Source organism: Euphorbia lathyris, chromosome 3, assembly GCF_963576675.1.
Source record: "Euphorbia lathyris chromosome 3, ddEupLath1.1, whole genome shotgun sequence".
In the NCBI taxonomy this organism is placed as follows: Eukaryota; Viridiplantae; Streptophyta; class Magnoliopsida; order Malpighiales; family Euphorbiaceae; genus Euphorbia; species Euphorbia lathyris.
Window position 1 is genome coordinate 81,113,320 of NC_088912.1, and position 13,585 is coordinate 81,126,904.

At 29.2% G+C, this 13,585-nt stretch overlaps 1 protein-coding gene across 1 annotated transcript; it reads right to left on the reverse strand.

The window, feature by feature from the left end:
- Positions 1-11,714: 11,714 nt before the first annotated feature.
- On the reverse strand, positions 11,715-13,171 carry LOC136224319 (aspartic proteinase nepenthesin-1-like). Its single transcript, XM_066012620.1, has one exon. It carries the CDS (start codon positions 13,169-13,171, stop codon positions 11,801-11,803), a length of 1,371 nt encoding a protein of 456 aa, XP_065868692.1. The 3' UTR covers positions 11,715-11,800.
- Between the last annotated feature and the right edge of the window lie 414 nt (positions 13,172-13,585).

Consider the following 13,585-nt stretch of genomic DNA (forward strand, 5'->3'; position numbering starts at 1 on the left):
CAACAACATGAAAATATGAATAGTGAAATTCATATTTTTTCATGTTTTCGTGTTTTTCCACATTTTTTCAGTTTTTGTATTTTCACGTTTTTGTTTTTTAACGTTTTTGTGTTTTTCACATGTTTTCATGTTTTCCACATTTTTTCAAGTTTTCATATTTTTAACGTTTTCTGTGTTTTTCGTGTTTTCATGTGTTTTTCTACCGTTTTTCCTATTTTTTCGTTTTTATAATTTTCATTTTTATCAAGTTTTTACTTTTTTTTCGCGTTTTCACAGTTTTCCACGTGTATACATTTTTCCCGTTTTACCATTTTGCACATTTTTTTTTGCGTTTTCATGTTTTGCATGTTTTTTTTGTGTTAATCCGTTAATATGTTTTTTTGTTTTTTCATCCTTTTCCACTTTTATTTCTTTTGTTTTTGCGTTTTTAATATTTTTTTACGTTTTCACGTTTTTTTGTGTTTTTTCGTATTTTTTACCATTTTTCATATTTCATCTAAACTAATATATATTTGAATAATTTATTGTGATAATTAAAATTTTAAAATAACTAAGAAATTACACTTGAGGGTAAAAGTGTCTTTTGACTTGCAAAACTAGTTATTCTAACTTATTTGATTCTTTTAACCAAATATAGCAATAGTTATTGCTAAAGAATATCAATTCTATTCTCTCGCAATATCTATTCTATTCCATTCTAATTCCATTCCGTAAACCAAACGGCACCTAAAGGTAATCAATGAAGAACTCTATTGTCATGATTCACAACCGAGCACAACCGAGCCCAATGACAGCTTTAGGATCGGTTGTTTGTAAGACTCGACGCCAATGTTAACCAATGGCCATGGAGCTTAATGACCAAATGAATTTGTTCATTTACGGTTGTTGTCTTCACTGGTGCCGCTTTCCTCGGTCTGATTTCAGCTCTCCACGACTTATTCTCGTGCTTGTAAGAGTAAGATTTTCTTGTTGCTTTATTCCTCTTGTTCAAAAGAACTATTTTCTAACAAAGACCCTTTTTTCAGAAGAAGGTTGTTCTGCTTAGCTCAAAAAAGAAAGAAGTCAGCAACAGCAGCTTCCATAAATATATCTTGAGAAACCTTGGTTCTGTTTGAAACTTTGTTTTAAATACTTTTAATGTTGGTTATGTTCATAATTAATATTTTTTGAAGAAAGTTGTTCTGCTTAGCTCGAAAGAGAAAGAAGTTGTTATTTTTAATCAAATTTGGTTTGCTGTACAAGTTGTTGTTTCTATTTAAATACTTTTAATGTTGGTTATGTTCTATTTAAATATACCTAATATTTGTATCACCAATTTAGTGGTCTCTAATATAATAATATTTATGTCACTATTTTTTTTTTATCAAATTTATAGCACTAATTTGATTGTACAGCAATATTAATGATAAATATTAAAGTATAATTAATATTTGTAGTATTAATTCGCTCTTCCACAATATTTATTTTTTTGGGGTTAAGACACAAGAATTAAGAAATGTAACTAATTTTTAAATAAAAAAAAACTTTGTTACCCTTGTAATTGCATCAGTAATTAATTTTTTATCTATTCCAAAATAAAAAAAAACAACTTAAATAAGAGTATACGTGGTAAAAGTCAATTAATGTGCATAGATTTAATCAAAACTTCATGTATTATGGAAAAAAACTCTATAAAAAGACAAATATTTTGAAACGTAGAAAGTATTAAATAGTTGAAGCATTAATTTAATTTGTACCTAATATTTGTAGCACTAATCAACTGTGTAACAAACTAATTGAGGTCTCTTAATCTCTACCTCCGCTAGAGATTTTCATTTTCTCATTATCACCTTGCTATATCTTTTTAGTTGAACAAATATATTAGTTGATATATTTCTATTTTCAAATGGTGTTGTTATCTTTGAGGAGGAGTATACACGTTTTTATGATAATGAGCACAACTATGTAGAGAATTTGCATGCCTTTTTTACAGGCGGTTGAAGATACAAATAATAAAAACAAAATTTACGGTTTGGATGCTACTGGTTCGACATATTTCAATTCAGGTTCTTCATCTACTTTATGGACACTGGGAGCATCTTCAATCAGCAACATCATCGGATCCGCAATGTCCTGTCTCACCTCGATCCACTGCAATTAACTGTTGATAAACCTGTGTTTAATTATGTAAACACTACATATGCTTAGTTATAGATAGACTTTGATTTGGTCTTTGTATACTTGAATCACAAATATTTTATTATAACTTAAATATTGCTCCCTAATTATCATATAAATCTTATATTTAAGCTAACTCAACAATAACAACAAATCCTTAGTTTCGAAATGATTCCACGTCGTTTGACATGAACCGTAATACGAAACTATAAAATCATGTCGTTTCAACCACATAAATTCTCTCTCTCCACTCCGTTTTATCCACTACCATATTTTTCTCAATTCCGAATAAACTCATATGACTCTCGATCATCATCTTCCAAGTTTGCTTAGGCCTTCCCTCTACCCTTCACTATTGCTTTCAATTCTTCTAAGCCGAGCATCAAGCTCACCATAGCTTTATTATAATATCACACATTTATGAATAATTACCCTATAACAAGTATTACATTAGGTTATAGTAATTTCTTGGATATCCATATATATCAATCATCGCATTAATTTATTTGAGTAAAATAGTGTATAAATACCATGGTTGAATGAATACTGATGCTCATCATTTGAGAAAATGTCTCAATCTCAAATTTCATCATCAGCTTATCTCTTCCTCCACATCACTATTCTCTAAATACTTATCTCCTCTGTTGTTGCAAAATATAACTTAACACATATATATATATGGAATACAATAATTACCGTAACTAAAAAGCTACTTAATATCAATAATTAATTACTAAGTCTATTTATTTAAAACATTTTACTTCGGGATTGAGTCTATTTATTTAGTTAAACATAGTTATTAACTTAAATTGAAAAAAAATTAATATAATGTAATAAGATATGTTTCATTACGTTGAGTGCATATGTGATTTAGATATTCAACTATTCAAAATTCATACATTTCGAATTCATTCATTTTTCTTTATATTTTCTTAATACAAAATTTTATTAAATATCAATGGTATGATAAAAATTTAGCATAGGCTCCCAGAAAGTTTATGACGGACATAGTAGCCAAGAGAAAATACCATTTCATGTTGAGGATTTTGATTTAGTTGTATGACAATTATTGTCGGTATTTCTCAACAAATCAATTGAAATATTACTATTACATAGTAGCCAAGAGATATGATGCAAAGAAATTGGGATAGATGAATCAAATGATTCCTACAAAACTAGGTAGATGAAAATTAAACATGGTAACCCGTAATTGTAAAACCTCTTCCAATAATTTCACCACCGCAAAACCAAGCATAGCACTCTATTCCAAACAAAGCAATAACCCCACCATTCTCTATATTGATCTTCGGCTTGTTCTTTATCACATTCTTCAATGATTCTAGTTCCTTCCAAAATGCTTCACATCGATTTGGAATACTGTATCCACAACCATAAAATTTTCATTTTTGCTATGTTATTTAAACAATCGGATAAATTGCACAATCGATCACATATATTTTGATAATATTTTAATAAGATATTATAGTGAATGGAACATTTTCGTTATATTCTCACTTAAATTGTTGACAATATTATGCTTAGTTGTTAAAAGCACGCTTCAAGCATGGAGGACACTAAGCTGAATGTCTTAGCACTCGAAAGACACTTGTTGTCTCCAAGCTGACAAGAAAACCCTCATGGCATGTGCTATGATTACATGTGTGCCGATAATATAACATGGTTTTCTTTTTAGTGTTTTTAAGGTATTTTTAGAATTATAATCTCTATTATTGAATATTGAATTACACACAACTAGTATATATAATATATATAAATAAATAAAAGACTTATAAAAAAGATACATAACAATATGGTAAATTGATTTTGTAGATGGATAAGTCATTATTTAATGAATATTAAAATTAAGATAAATTATATTTATGGCCTCTGAACTTGAGGGGGTGTTTGGTAGCTGCTTTTCGACCTCCTGTTTGTTTTTTCACTTTGAAAAGGTGAGTTTAAGGTGTTTAGTTAGACACCTTCTGTTTGCCTTTTGTAGTCGAAAAGTAGCTTTTTATAAAAGCAGGTAATCCCTGCTTTTTGGAACATCAGCCTTTTCAAACAGGAAACAGGAAACAGCAACAGCAAACAGCAGATAAAACAAACGGACCCTGACACTTATTTTTTATTATGGTTGTTAAATTTCAAAACTTGATATTATGATCCTTGAACTTTGCAATTTGTTAATATAATAATCTTTTTTTTTTATCGTTGACCAAGCCAAAATAATTAATGATGATTTCAAATTTGATAAACCTAACCATCAAAGTTGTTTAGCATCCCATTTCCCATAAAACTATTTTTTTTCAAATCAATATTTTAATATTTTTTTCTTTCTAAACAACTATTTTCAAAATTATTTTTAAATATAGAGAAAGAAAGCTACCTGGCGAGACGAGTGTAAAAGAGTTGATTGGATAGTGACTGGCATCTCTCAACGGTAGGTGGATCTACAACATAATGCTTATTATCCTCCATTAACTTCTTGTAAAAAGCTTTTCCATTCTTCACCATTCCTTGCAATTGAGGTACTTTTGATGCCATTGATTCTCTACTCTCACTTTACTAATTAAATAAAACAAAGATCAGATTAGCTTTTGATTACTTTCTAATAAATAGGAGATGCTAAACCTTCTCTATTTTAGAATAACTTTTAAGAAAATATAATGAGAATTAGTGCCAAGAAATAAGGAGTGATGACTGATTCTACAACTGTTTACTTTTAATTAGGCCTAATGCTTCCCCAGCCCCCTTAACTTGTCCAAATTGGTCATTTTACCCCCTCAACTCATCGAATGTCCTATTTACCCCCTTAACTCAATAAAAGTGGTATTTCTCACCCCCTCAACTTGTCCATTTATCCCCCCAACTCATAGAATGTTCTTTTTACCCCCCTAACTCCATAAAAGTGATATTTTTCACCCCTTACAATCCGTTATCAAAGCCTAAATTGATAACTTTTTTTAAACGTTAAACCTATATTTATGCTATTTTGTAAGTGAAACCTAAATTGATACTTCCCCAAAAATCAAAGGCATATTTTAGTACATTATCCCTACATATAATGTATTTAATTTGTTTATATTAATATTCTTGTTATTTGTATTTTTTATTCGTTCTTTCTCTTTTCAACTTTTTTGACTAATATAAAGGGATAAGAAATACCATTTTTATGGAGTTAAGATGGTAAATAGGATCATAAGTGGTGAGAAATACCACTTTTATGGAGTTAAGGGGGTAAATAAGATATTCGATGAGTTGAGAAGGGATAAAATAATAAATTTGGACAAGTTAAGAGGGTGAGAAATACCATTTTTATGGAGTTAAGAAGGTAAATAGGACATTCGATGAGTTGGAGGGATAAAATGACTAATTTGTACAAGTTAAGGGGCTGTAGAATCAGTCATCACTCCTTATTTCTTGGCACTAATTCTCATTATATTTTCTTAAAAGTTATTCTAAAATAGAGAAGGTTTAGCATCTCCTATTTATTAGAAAGTAATCAAAAGCTAATCTAATCTCCAAGAAATAACTACTTCCTCATGACCCAAGGGTTTTAACAATATCTATCTAAATAAGTTACACATAATCACATTTGAGTGAATTATTTACTAGTGTCTTAGGATTTGAAACAAATTTATATAAATATCAAATTCTTAGAAAGTTAACTCAAGACTAAGTTGCTATATCGTCCCAATTTTCATCAAAAATAAAATTCTTGAAAGTTAAAACTGAAAATAGAACAACCTATCACATCAATTTCTTTTTTTAAAAGGTTTGGATTTCAACTAATAAAAAAGAATTGTAATTGGTTTAACATAAAAATAAATTAGAATTGAATATGGTACCATAAAAAAGCATGTATTTTATGTGAAAAGTTAATAACCAAAAAATAATAAATAGAAAACTAAGTATTTAAGATTTGACAAAAGTCAAAATAAACTTAAAATATTATGATATGATATAATAATAATAATAATAATAATAATAATAATAATAATAATAATAATAATAATAAGATTAAAAGGAATCCAAGATGAGAGTATCCACAATCCTCGTATCACTTTTTTCGTCTCATTTTACTAAAATACCATTTTTTTTTAAAAATCTAATACATTCAACTACATCTCCATTATACCCATTTTGCATCACTTTTCTATGTAGGCTCCACTTGTTATAAAACTCTTACACACATCAAATAAACTATTATTTCTATCCACAAAACAATTAATCTAATTATTTCACCATTCAATTTAAATAATTCAATTAATCTATAAATTAATTAAAAAATAAATATCAATTATATCTATAATTATTTTTCACCGAAATATTTAATTAAAAAAATATAATTAATTGTAAAACTAACATATATCACAAACGATATTTTTTATTGAAATAAAACACGAGAATACAAAACGGAAAAAAATACAAGATTCAAACCAACACAATTACGAGACCATTGCCAACAGATAGATATGCATAGAATATAATAAATTGTTTTGATATGGATATACATGTATATACTATTCTCTCAACTATTACTTTTTCGATTTAAAAAAAAAAACAGCAAGCACACATTACCTTTTCGTCCGCATCACAAATGTGATTCACACCTTTTCTCTCTCCTCACATAACTCACTCAACTCCAATGTAAAAACTCACTTTTTTGCATTACTTTCTACAACTGATACACTGTACTCCTGATGCTCTTAGAATAGCTTCATGGTGGATGGTTACTGCAATGATGTTCGTAGTGTGACGTAGTGGAATAAATAATTCAAAAGCTCCACAATTCATCCGAAAATGTTTCTTAATTAGCAAAAAAAATAAAAAATAATAAATTGATTCCTAAATGGAATATGAAAAGACTTAAAATAAAAATCACATAAAAACTCAAAAAACAGTAAATTGAAATTTTTGAGGTCTAAACGAATGAATTTGACCGAAAAAGTAGTAATGTCATCACAAAGTAGTGTATTCTGCTAGTGACATGTTTCCAACCCAAATAGGTTTCGAAAACGCAAGTATCTAAACTCATATTTTATCAAGTTACTCCATGAAAAGGTGACAGACTAAGATAGAGCGCTAGAGGGTGAGAGTTGCTACCGTTGAACGATGAGAGCTGGTAGACATATCTTTTAGGCTTTCAGATTTGTCAAAAAGGGAGAATTAGACTTGCGCATTCTTGGGATAAATATATCGGCCACCCAATATTTTTTTTATGGGTTAAATACATTAATATCATAATTAAGTATAAAATTACAACTAAGTCATATTACCAAACTTAATTCTTAATATGTCATTATTCTCTATATATTATGATTTTACAACATGATTTAAAAATTCTAAACTCCAATTCATAAATCATAAACCCTAGAATACATATTCTATATGTCTAATTTATAAATTCTAATCCTTAAAATATATTAAAAATACTGATTTTATTAGTTTGACATAATCCAAAATTATGACTTGACATAGTTGTAAATAGTTTTTAAAATCTGAATTTCTATGTAATTTTACACCCTAATTTAAAAGTTCTAAACTCCAATTCATAAATCATAAACCCTAGAAAATATATTCTAAACTTCTAATTTATAAATTCTAATCTTTAAAATATATTAAAAGTACTGATTTTACTAGTTTGATATAATCCAAAATTATCATTTGACATAGTTGTAAATAGTTTTTAAAAGATGAATTTCTGTGTAATTTTCCCTTAAGAAAACTCATGGAAAGGTTTATTAAAAGCATATTAGTTATTATTAGACTTATCACACCCGATTCTAAAAGGCATCGGATATGAACAGAAGACAAGATAACGATCGCCTATTAATCTAAAACGACGAATATATTTTCTATTAATAAAAATTTATTCGGACTAAAAAAAATTATTTATTTATTTGGTTTGGACTCGATAATTCTATCAAGCTTCCTACGTATCTCGAACGTCTTTTAATCTTTAAATCGGAAATCAAAGCCACATAGTTCTATCTATTTTAGGTAGTTCTCTTAACTTCGGTAGTTCTCTTAACAACAATAACCGCAACAGCTTTCTCAACCCAAAAATAATTCGCATAAGATTGGCAAATTCATTTTCTCGACCCACTTTTCAAAGTACCACGATCATAAATAATTATTCTTCAAATAATCAAAATCCAAAGTATATAAATATTTAAATAATATATTTCAAACAATTCAATCAAAGTATTCAAAGTCACTTAAATATTATATAAATAATTTAAAACTAAATTTTAGACTAAATATTTTTATGAGACTTAATTTTATCTGTCACCAGAATATTTCATGTGTAACACTGAACCGATATCGTTAATTCCGACCGAAGGTTCAGTTAGACTCATGGTATTGATAGGAGTCTATTTGTGCTAATTTTATATTCCAAACTCTTGTGTTAATTTTATAGATTCTAATTAACAATTATCGTTATTAATCTTTCTGTTTTAAGATGACAAATTAAACTTGCTCAAAATATTTTGTTAATAGAATTTAAAATAATAGAAATATTTTTATTGGATTATTTTCGGTCAATGAGATAGAAATTTTAAACATATGTAGTTATTTTGGACTGATTATACTTTTAAACTCGTAACACTGCTAAAAGCCTATTAATACTAAATTAAATTTCACTTCGATAAATTTAAAACACAACTGTCTAAATTTTATACTTTTATTAGTAACCTATAGACTTGATAAATCACTATTCATAACCTGTTAAAATTTAACAAGTACTAGAACCAAACTTGCTCAAAATCATACCTAGAATATTTTAAAAATTATTCGAGTTTAAAATACAGTTACCGAAATGTTATCATTGTTCAGCGATGTGATCTGTTAACAGCTGACTCGTCCCCAAAAACCATTACACATGGTTATGAATATTAGTATTTTTAAGAATCCACTCACCCCAAAAACATATCTAACTCCTATATCCCCCAACATGTCAATCTAAAATGAACTATATAGTCATAATTTTTACATAAATGTTATATTCCTAAATACTCTTTACATGTTAAATTATACATATTATCCTACTCATGTTCACATTACACGTGGATGAATATATTTAATTCATATGTCACTAAGTCCTCAACTTTAACAACTTTCTTTTTATTATTAGTATTTATTTGATAAGCCCAAAATATACCTAAAATATCATTAATAATTACGTCAGTTTTTATCGTGAAATCGTGCTAATTATATTCAATAAAAGTACTTTTACGTCTATATATTTTTCTTTGATGCAAGGTACTTAATTATTTGGTTAAATCCAAATAGGAGCTAAAACAGACTAAAAACGAGAGAAAAATCAGAGTTACGAGCTAAACGTACGAGTAAATCAGAAGATCGGTACGAGGAGACGGGAACAGTCGAAGACCGCGAATCAAAGCCCGTGTCGCGACCGAGATTCCCACATCTCGGTCGTGACACGCTAATTTTAGGCACGGAGGACAAGTTCGTTTTGAGCAAATTTTTACTCCCCAGGTCGCGACTGGGATTCTAAAATCTCGGTACGACCAACAACCATTTTAGCAGTAATTTCACATGACAAAATTTCAAGAAACGCGACTGTTCGAGTGGATAGAAACGACTCTTCACAACGGACACGACTCTTCAAACACAACTCTTCAGCATCTATAAATAAAGAGTTCATTTCAGAATTCAAGATGTTGGTTAATATAGTTTTAGAGAGCAGATATTATGTTGAAATTCCGATTCAGAGATTAGTTTACGTTTCTGTAAAAGCAAACTTGTTGTACACAAGTTGTTCTTAGATTAATTACAAACACAGTAGCGATTCGTTTAGATTTAAGAGTTGTTCGAAGACAAGTTCACATTCTGGTAGTAGATCGGACAATCTCTATTCCGAAGATTCACCGAGAAGAACTAACGGCTGAAGCGCCCCAGGGTCTGACAAACCTACGAAGTTTGAGGAAAGGATTGACAACCCGAAACTCAAATTAGTTAAAATGATATCCATGTTTATTCTTCTCTATTAACTTGTGAAGATTCACAATTCTATAATAATACATTTACTTTATTCAATATATTCTTCTGTTGTTACTTTGATGTTACCTTCAAAGTAAGGTTCTGGTGTTTTCATTAAAACGTATATATTTTATATAATTACAAGAAAACTTTGTTGAACACTTACAAGAATTAGTTTTTATGGATGATATGATCGTTGAGTCGGCTTATCAGACATAGAATACCAAATTGATTAAGATAGAAATCTTCTCCGATCCAGAGAGATGTCTACGGTTCAAAGCCTGTTAATTGCATAAATTTATGAATTGTTACATGTTTATAATCTTACCAAAGTTATAGTTGTTTTCTTTGCTTAATGCGAGTAAGTTTTGGACATTTCTTATTCTAAAACACAAAAGTTTCTGTCTTGTAATCAAATCTCAAGACAGAATTGTATTCTAAACTCAACATATTATTCTTATCTAATCCTGACCAATACAGATTAATTAAACGATTTTCTATAATATAAACCTAAAGACGTGAATTAAATTGAATTAAAATAAGTTTTCGTGAAAAGCGTTTCCTGTAGGATCGATATCTTTTATTACTACAAGCGTATACCGTGCACTTGCGGAAATCGCTCAACCTTATTCTATTTTAATTTTTTCTAATCAAACATATGGTGTTTTAAATACAATGAAAATATAAGAATTGAAATGACGACACATTTTACTAAATTAAACAGCATATACTTTCTAAATAAAATAATATATATCTAATTACACCATAAAAGTAATATTATATATTATTTTAATTATAATGAAAAATTTTCTATTAATTATAAATTTTTTACTTTATGCATAATATTTTTTTAATAAAATAGTATGTAATTAAATTGTAAAACACGTATATATTATTTTATGAAATTAGAAAAATATTTATTTTAATCTCTTAATTTATAAATTTTTATAGAAATTATCCAAAACTTTTAATTTACATCTAAAAAACATTATATTGAATTCAATAATATATTTAAATTCATAATTAATTAACATTATATATTGTAATTTAATTTGTAAAAATAAAGATTTAGAAATTTAGACATTGACGTGACAAGACTACTTATTTATAAAAAGTGGTTTTAATATATTAAACATAAAAAGTGTTTTTAGCATCCAGTCAAACAGTGAAACTGTTTTTAACCTAAAAAAACAATTATATATGTGACTAAAGTATAATAAAAATCTCAAAATTCATTTTACATGTAATTTCTTCTTTATAAAAGTACTTCTCAAACCCTGTTTTTTATTTTTTTAACTGATGTGTTTATTTTTAGAGGAAAAAGGTGTTTGGTGCTAATTTTACCCTATAATGTAGGTTTAAAAAGACAAATTCTTTATGAACTAATTGATGGAGAAAATAAATGCTTGCCTTTGAATCATTCGAGTAATTCACATACCAATTTTCTTATTTAATTTTGCTGAGTTATAATCTTATATCTCTATCATCCTTAATTAAACCATGATCTTATTTTGCAATTTTTTATATTGATAATCAAACTTGCATGCCATACCTATTATATACTAGAATAAAGACCATCAAACTACTAGTTCATAGGAGCCAAATTTTATTCTTAACTTGTTCAGGAAAAACAACCCTAATGCATACTATCAAGCATGCAATTCTCAGGGGAAAATAAAAGTTGCCGAGCGGCTGCATCATAAATGAACCGAGTGTTTCCTTGTTGAATTGCTCCTAATATTGTTAAACTTCTTGTCTGTTGAATTCCTATGCAAAATGCATTATGATCTGGGAATGGCATGATCAAATAATGCCCTTCCACTTCGAAATCTGCACCTCTAAAATGGAATGTCATTGTTGGAATTTCATCCATACTTCTGCCATTTATGTAGCAAAGATCATATGGAGGCATATGAACTTGTGTAAATCCTTTACTGCGAAAATAATTTTGGAATGCCGTCTTCACCTTCGGGTATGATGATTGAGAGAAATGAGTGAGCGTTGTTCCAGAATCTATAATGCACCCACCACTTCCATCACGTTTTATTGAAAATGTATTTGGGGGAAAGTTCAAGCGATTGTTTCCAATACTTATATCTAGCAAATCCAGATAGTACGCATACATATTCGGGGGAGATATAATTGGGGTTGATTCGAATGTTCTTCCATGCGTGTTTATGTCATTGCCAAACCTTAGCAAACTTCTAAAAACAGCAGTGCTTAGTTGATCATATGGAACTAGGCAATAAGAAAAACGATGTTGAGTTATATTACCCAATTGTTGTAGAATTGAAATTGGGGACAAACTCAATCCCATAATCCCACCACCTCTCCCTGTGTGCTCCAAGAATGTGAAGTTTCTACTGTTTCTCGAGCAACCAAACTGCAATGAAATTCTTGTATTATCCAAAGGTCGAAAAAAATCAGAAGCAGCAACTCCTTCAGTTACATCACCGGATAAATATGTCTGTCTGTAAACACATTTACCATTTTGGCATGTAAAGGTTGAATTGTTGTTCCTGCAGAAAGGATGCTGGCAAGGAAGCTCTTTGAAGGTAGGCGAAGCTGTTGAGTTATAGATTGGACGTTCCTGACGAAATCTATGAGTACAAGGTTCACATTGTGTCCAAACAAGGCTACTTCCAGTATCTAATATTAAATATAAAGGTATGCTAGGAGTGCCAAATTGTAAGCTCACTAGATAGCATACATAATTCTGAGCCACATTAAATCTTAATGTCTGAGGATTAGCAACATCAAGACTGGAATTGGAATTGGTATCTAACTCCAAGCTATTTGCCCTAATTTTTGAAGATTCTGCTAGCCTATTTAATCTTTGGGAATGAGTGAGGCCCTCATCATAGAAAGGAGAATGAAGAGAGTCTGTATGAATAAGTTGAAAGCTAAAACCATTGTTAGCAGATTTTGGAGTAGAGAAAGGGAGAAATGAGAGCAGAATGATGAGGAAGGGAGCAATTGATGAAAGAAATATTTGAGGTTGAGGCATTTTGTAATTAGATAGGTTGATTGACTCTGCAACTAATGGACTTAGCTATATATAATCAATATGGAAGTCTTAATTCCTGTAGCTTATTTACTTTAATTAGATTTGGAAATCTGTTCTTCTGATTATTACAAAATCTTCTAGGATATCATCTCATCAATGATATGATTCAGTACTTATTACATGGTACATAGAGATTAAAAACCATTGATTAATTAAGACTTACATAGGCTCTTTCACCTTGGGACATCACGAGTGTGGTGCACCTCCTGCAGGCCTCCAGGATATTCTTTATGCGGATTGGACTGGCCGAACTTCGGCTAGAATGATCAGTATCTAGCTCAGTTTTCTCTCCTCGCTTTCTTGCTTTCGCTTTTGTTTTCTGTTTGTCTGTCTGGGCTTGTTAGCCTTCCATTC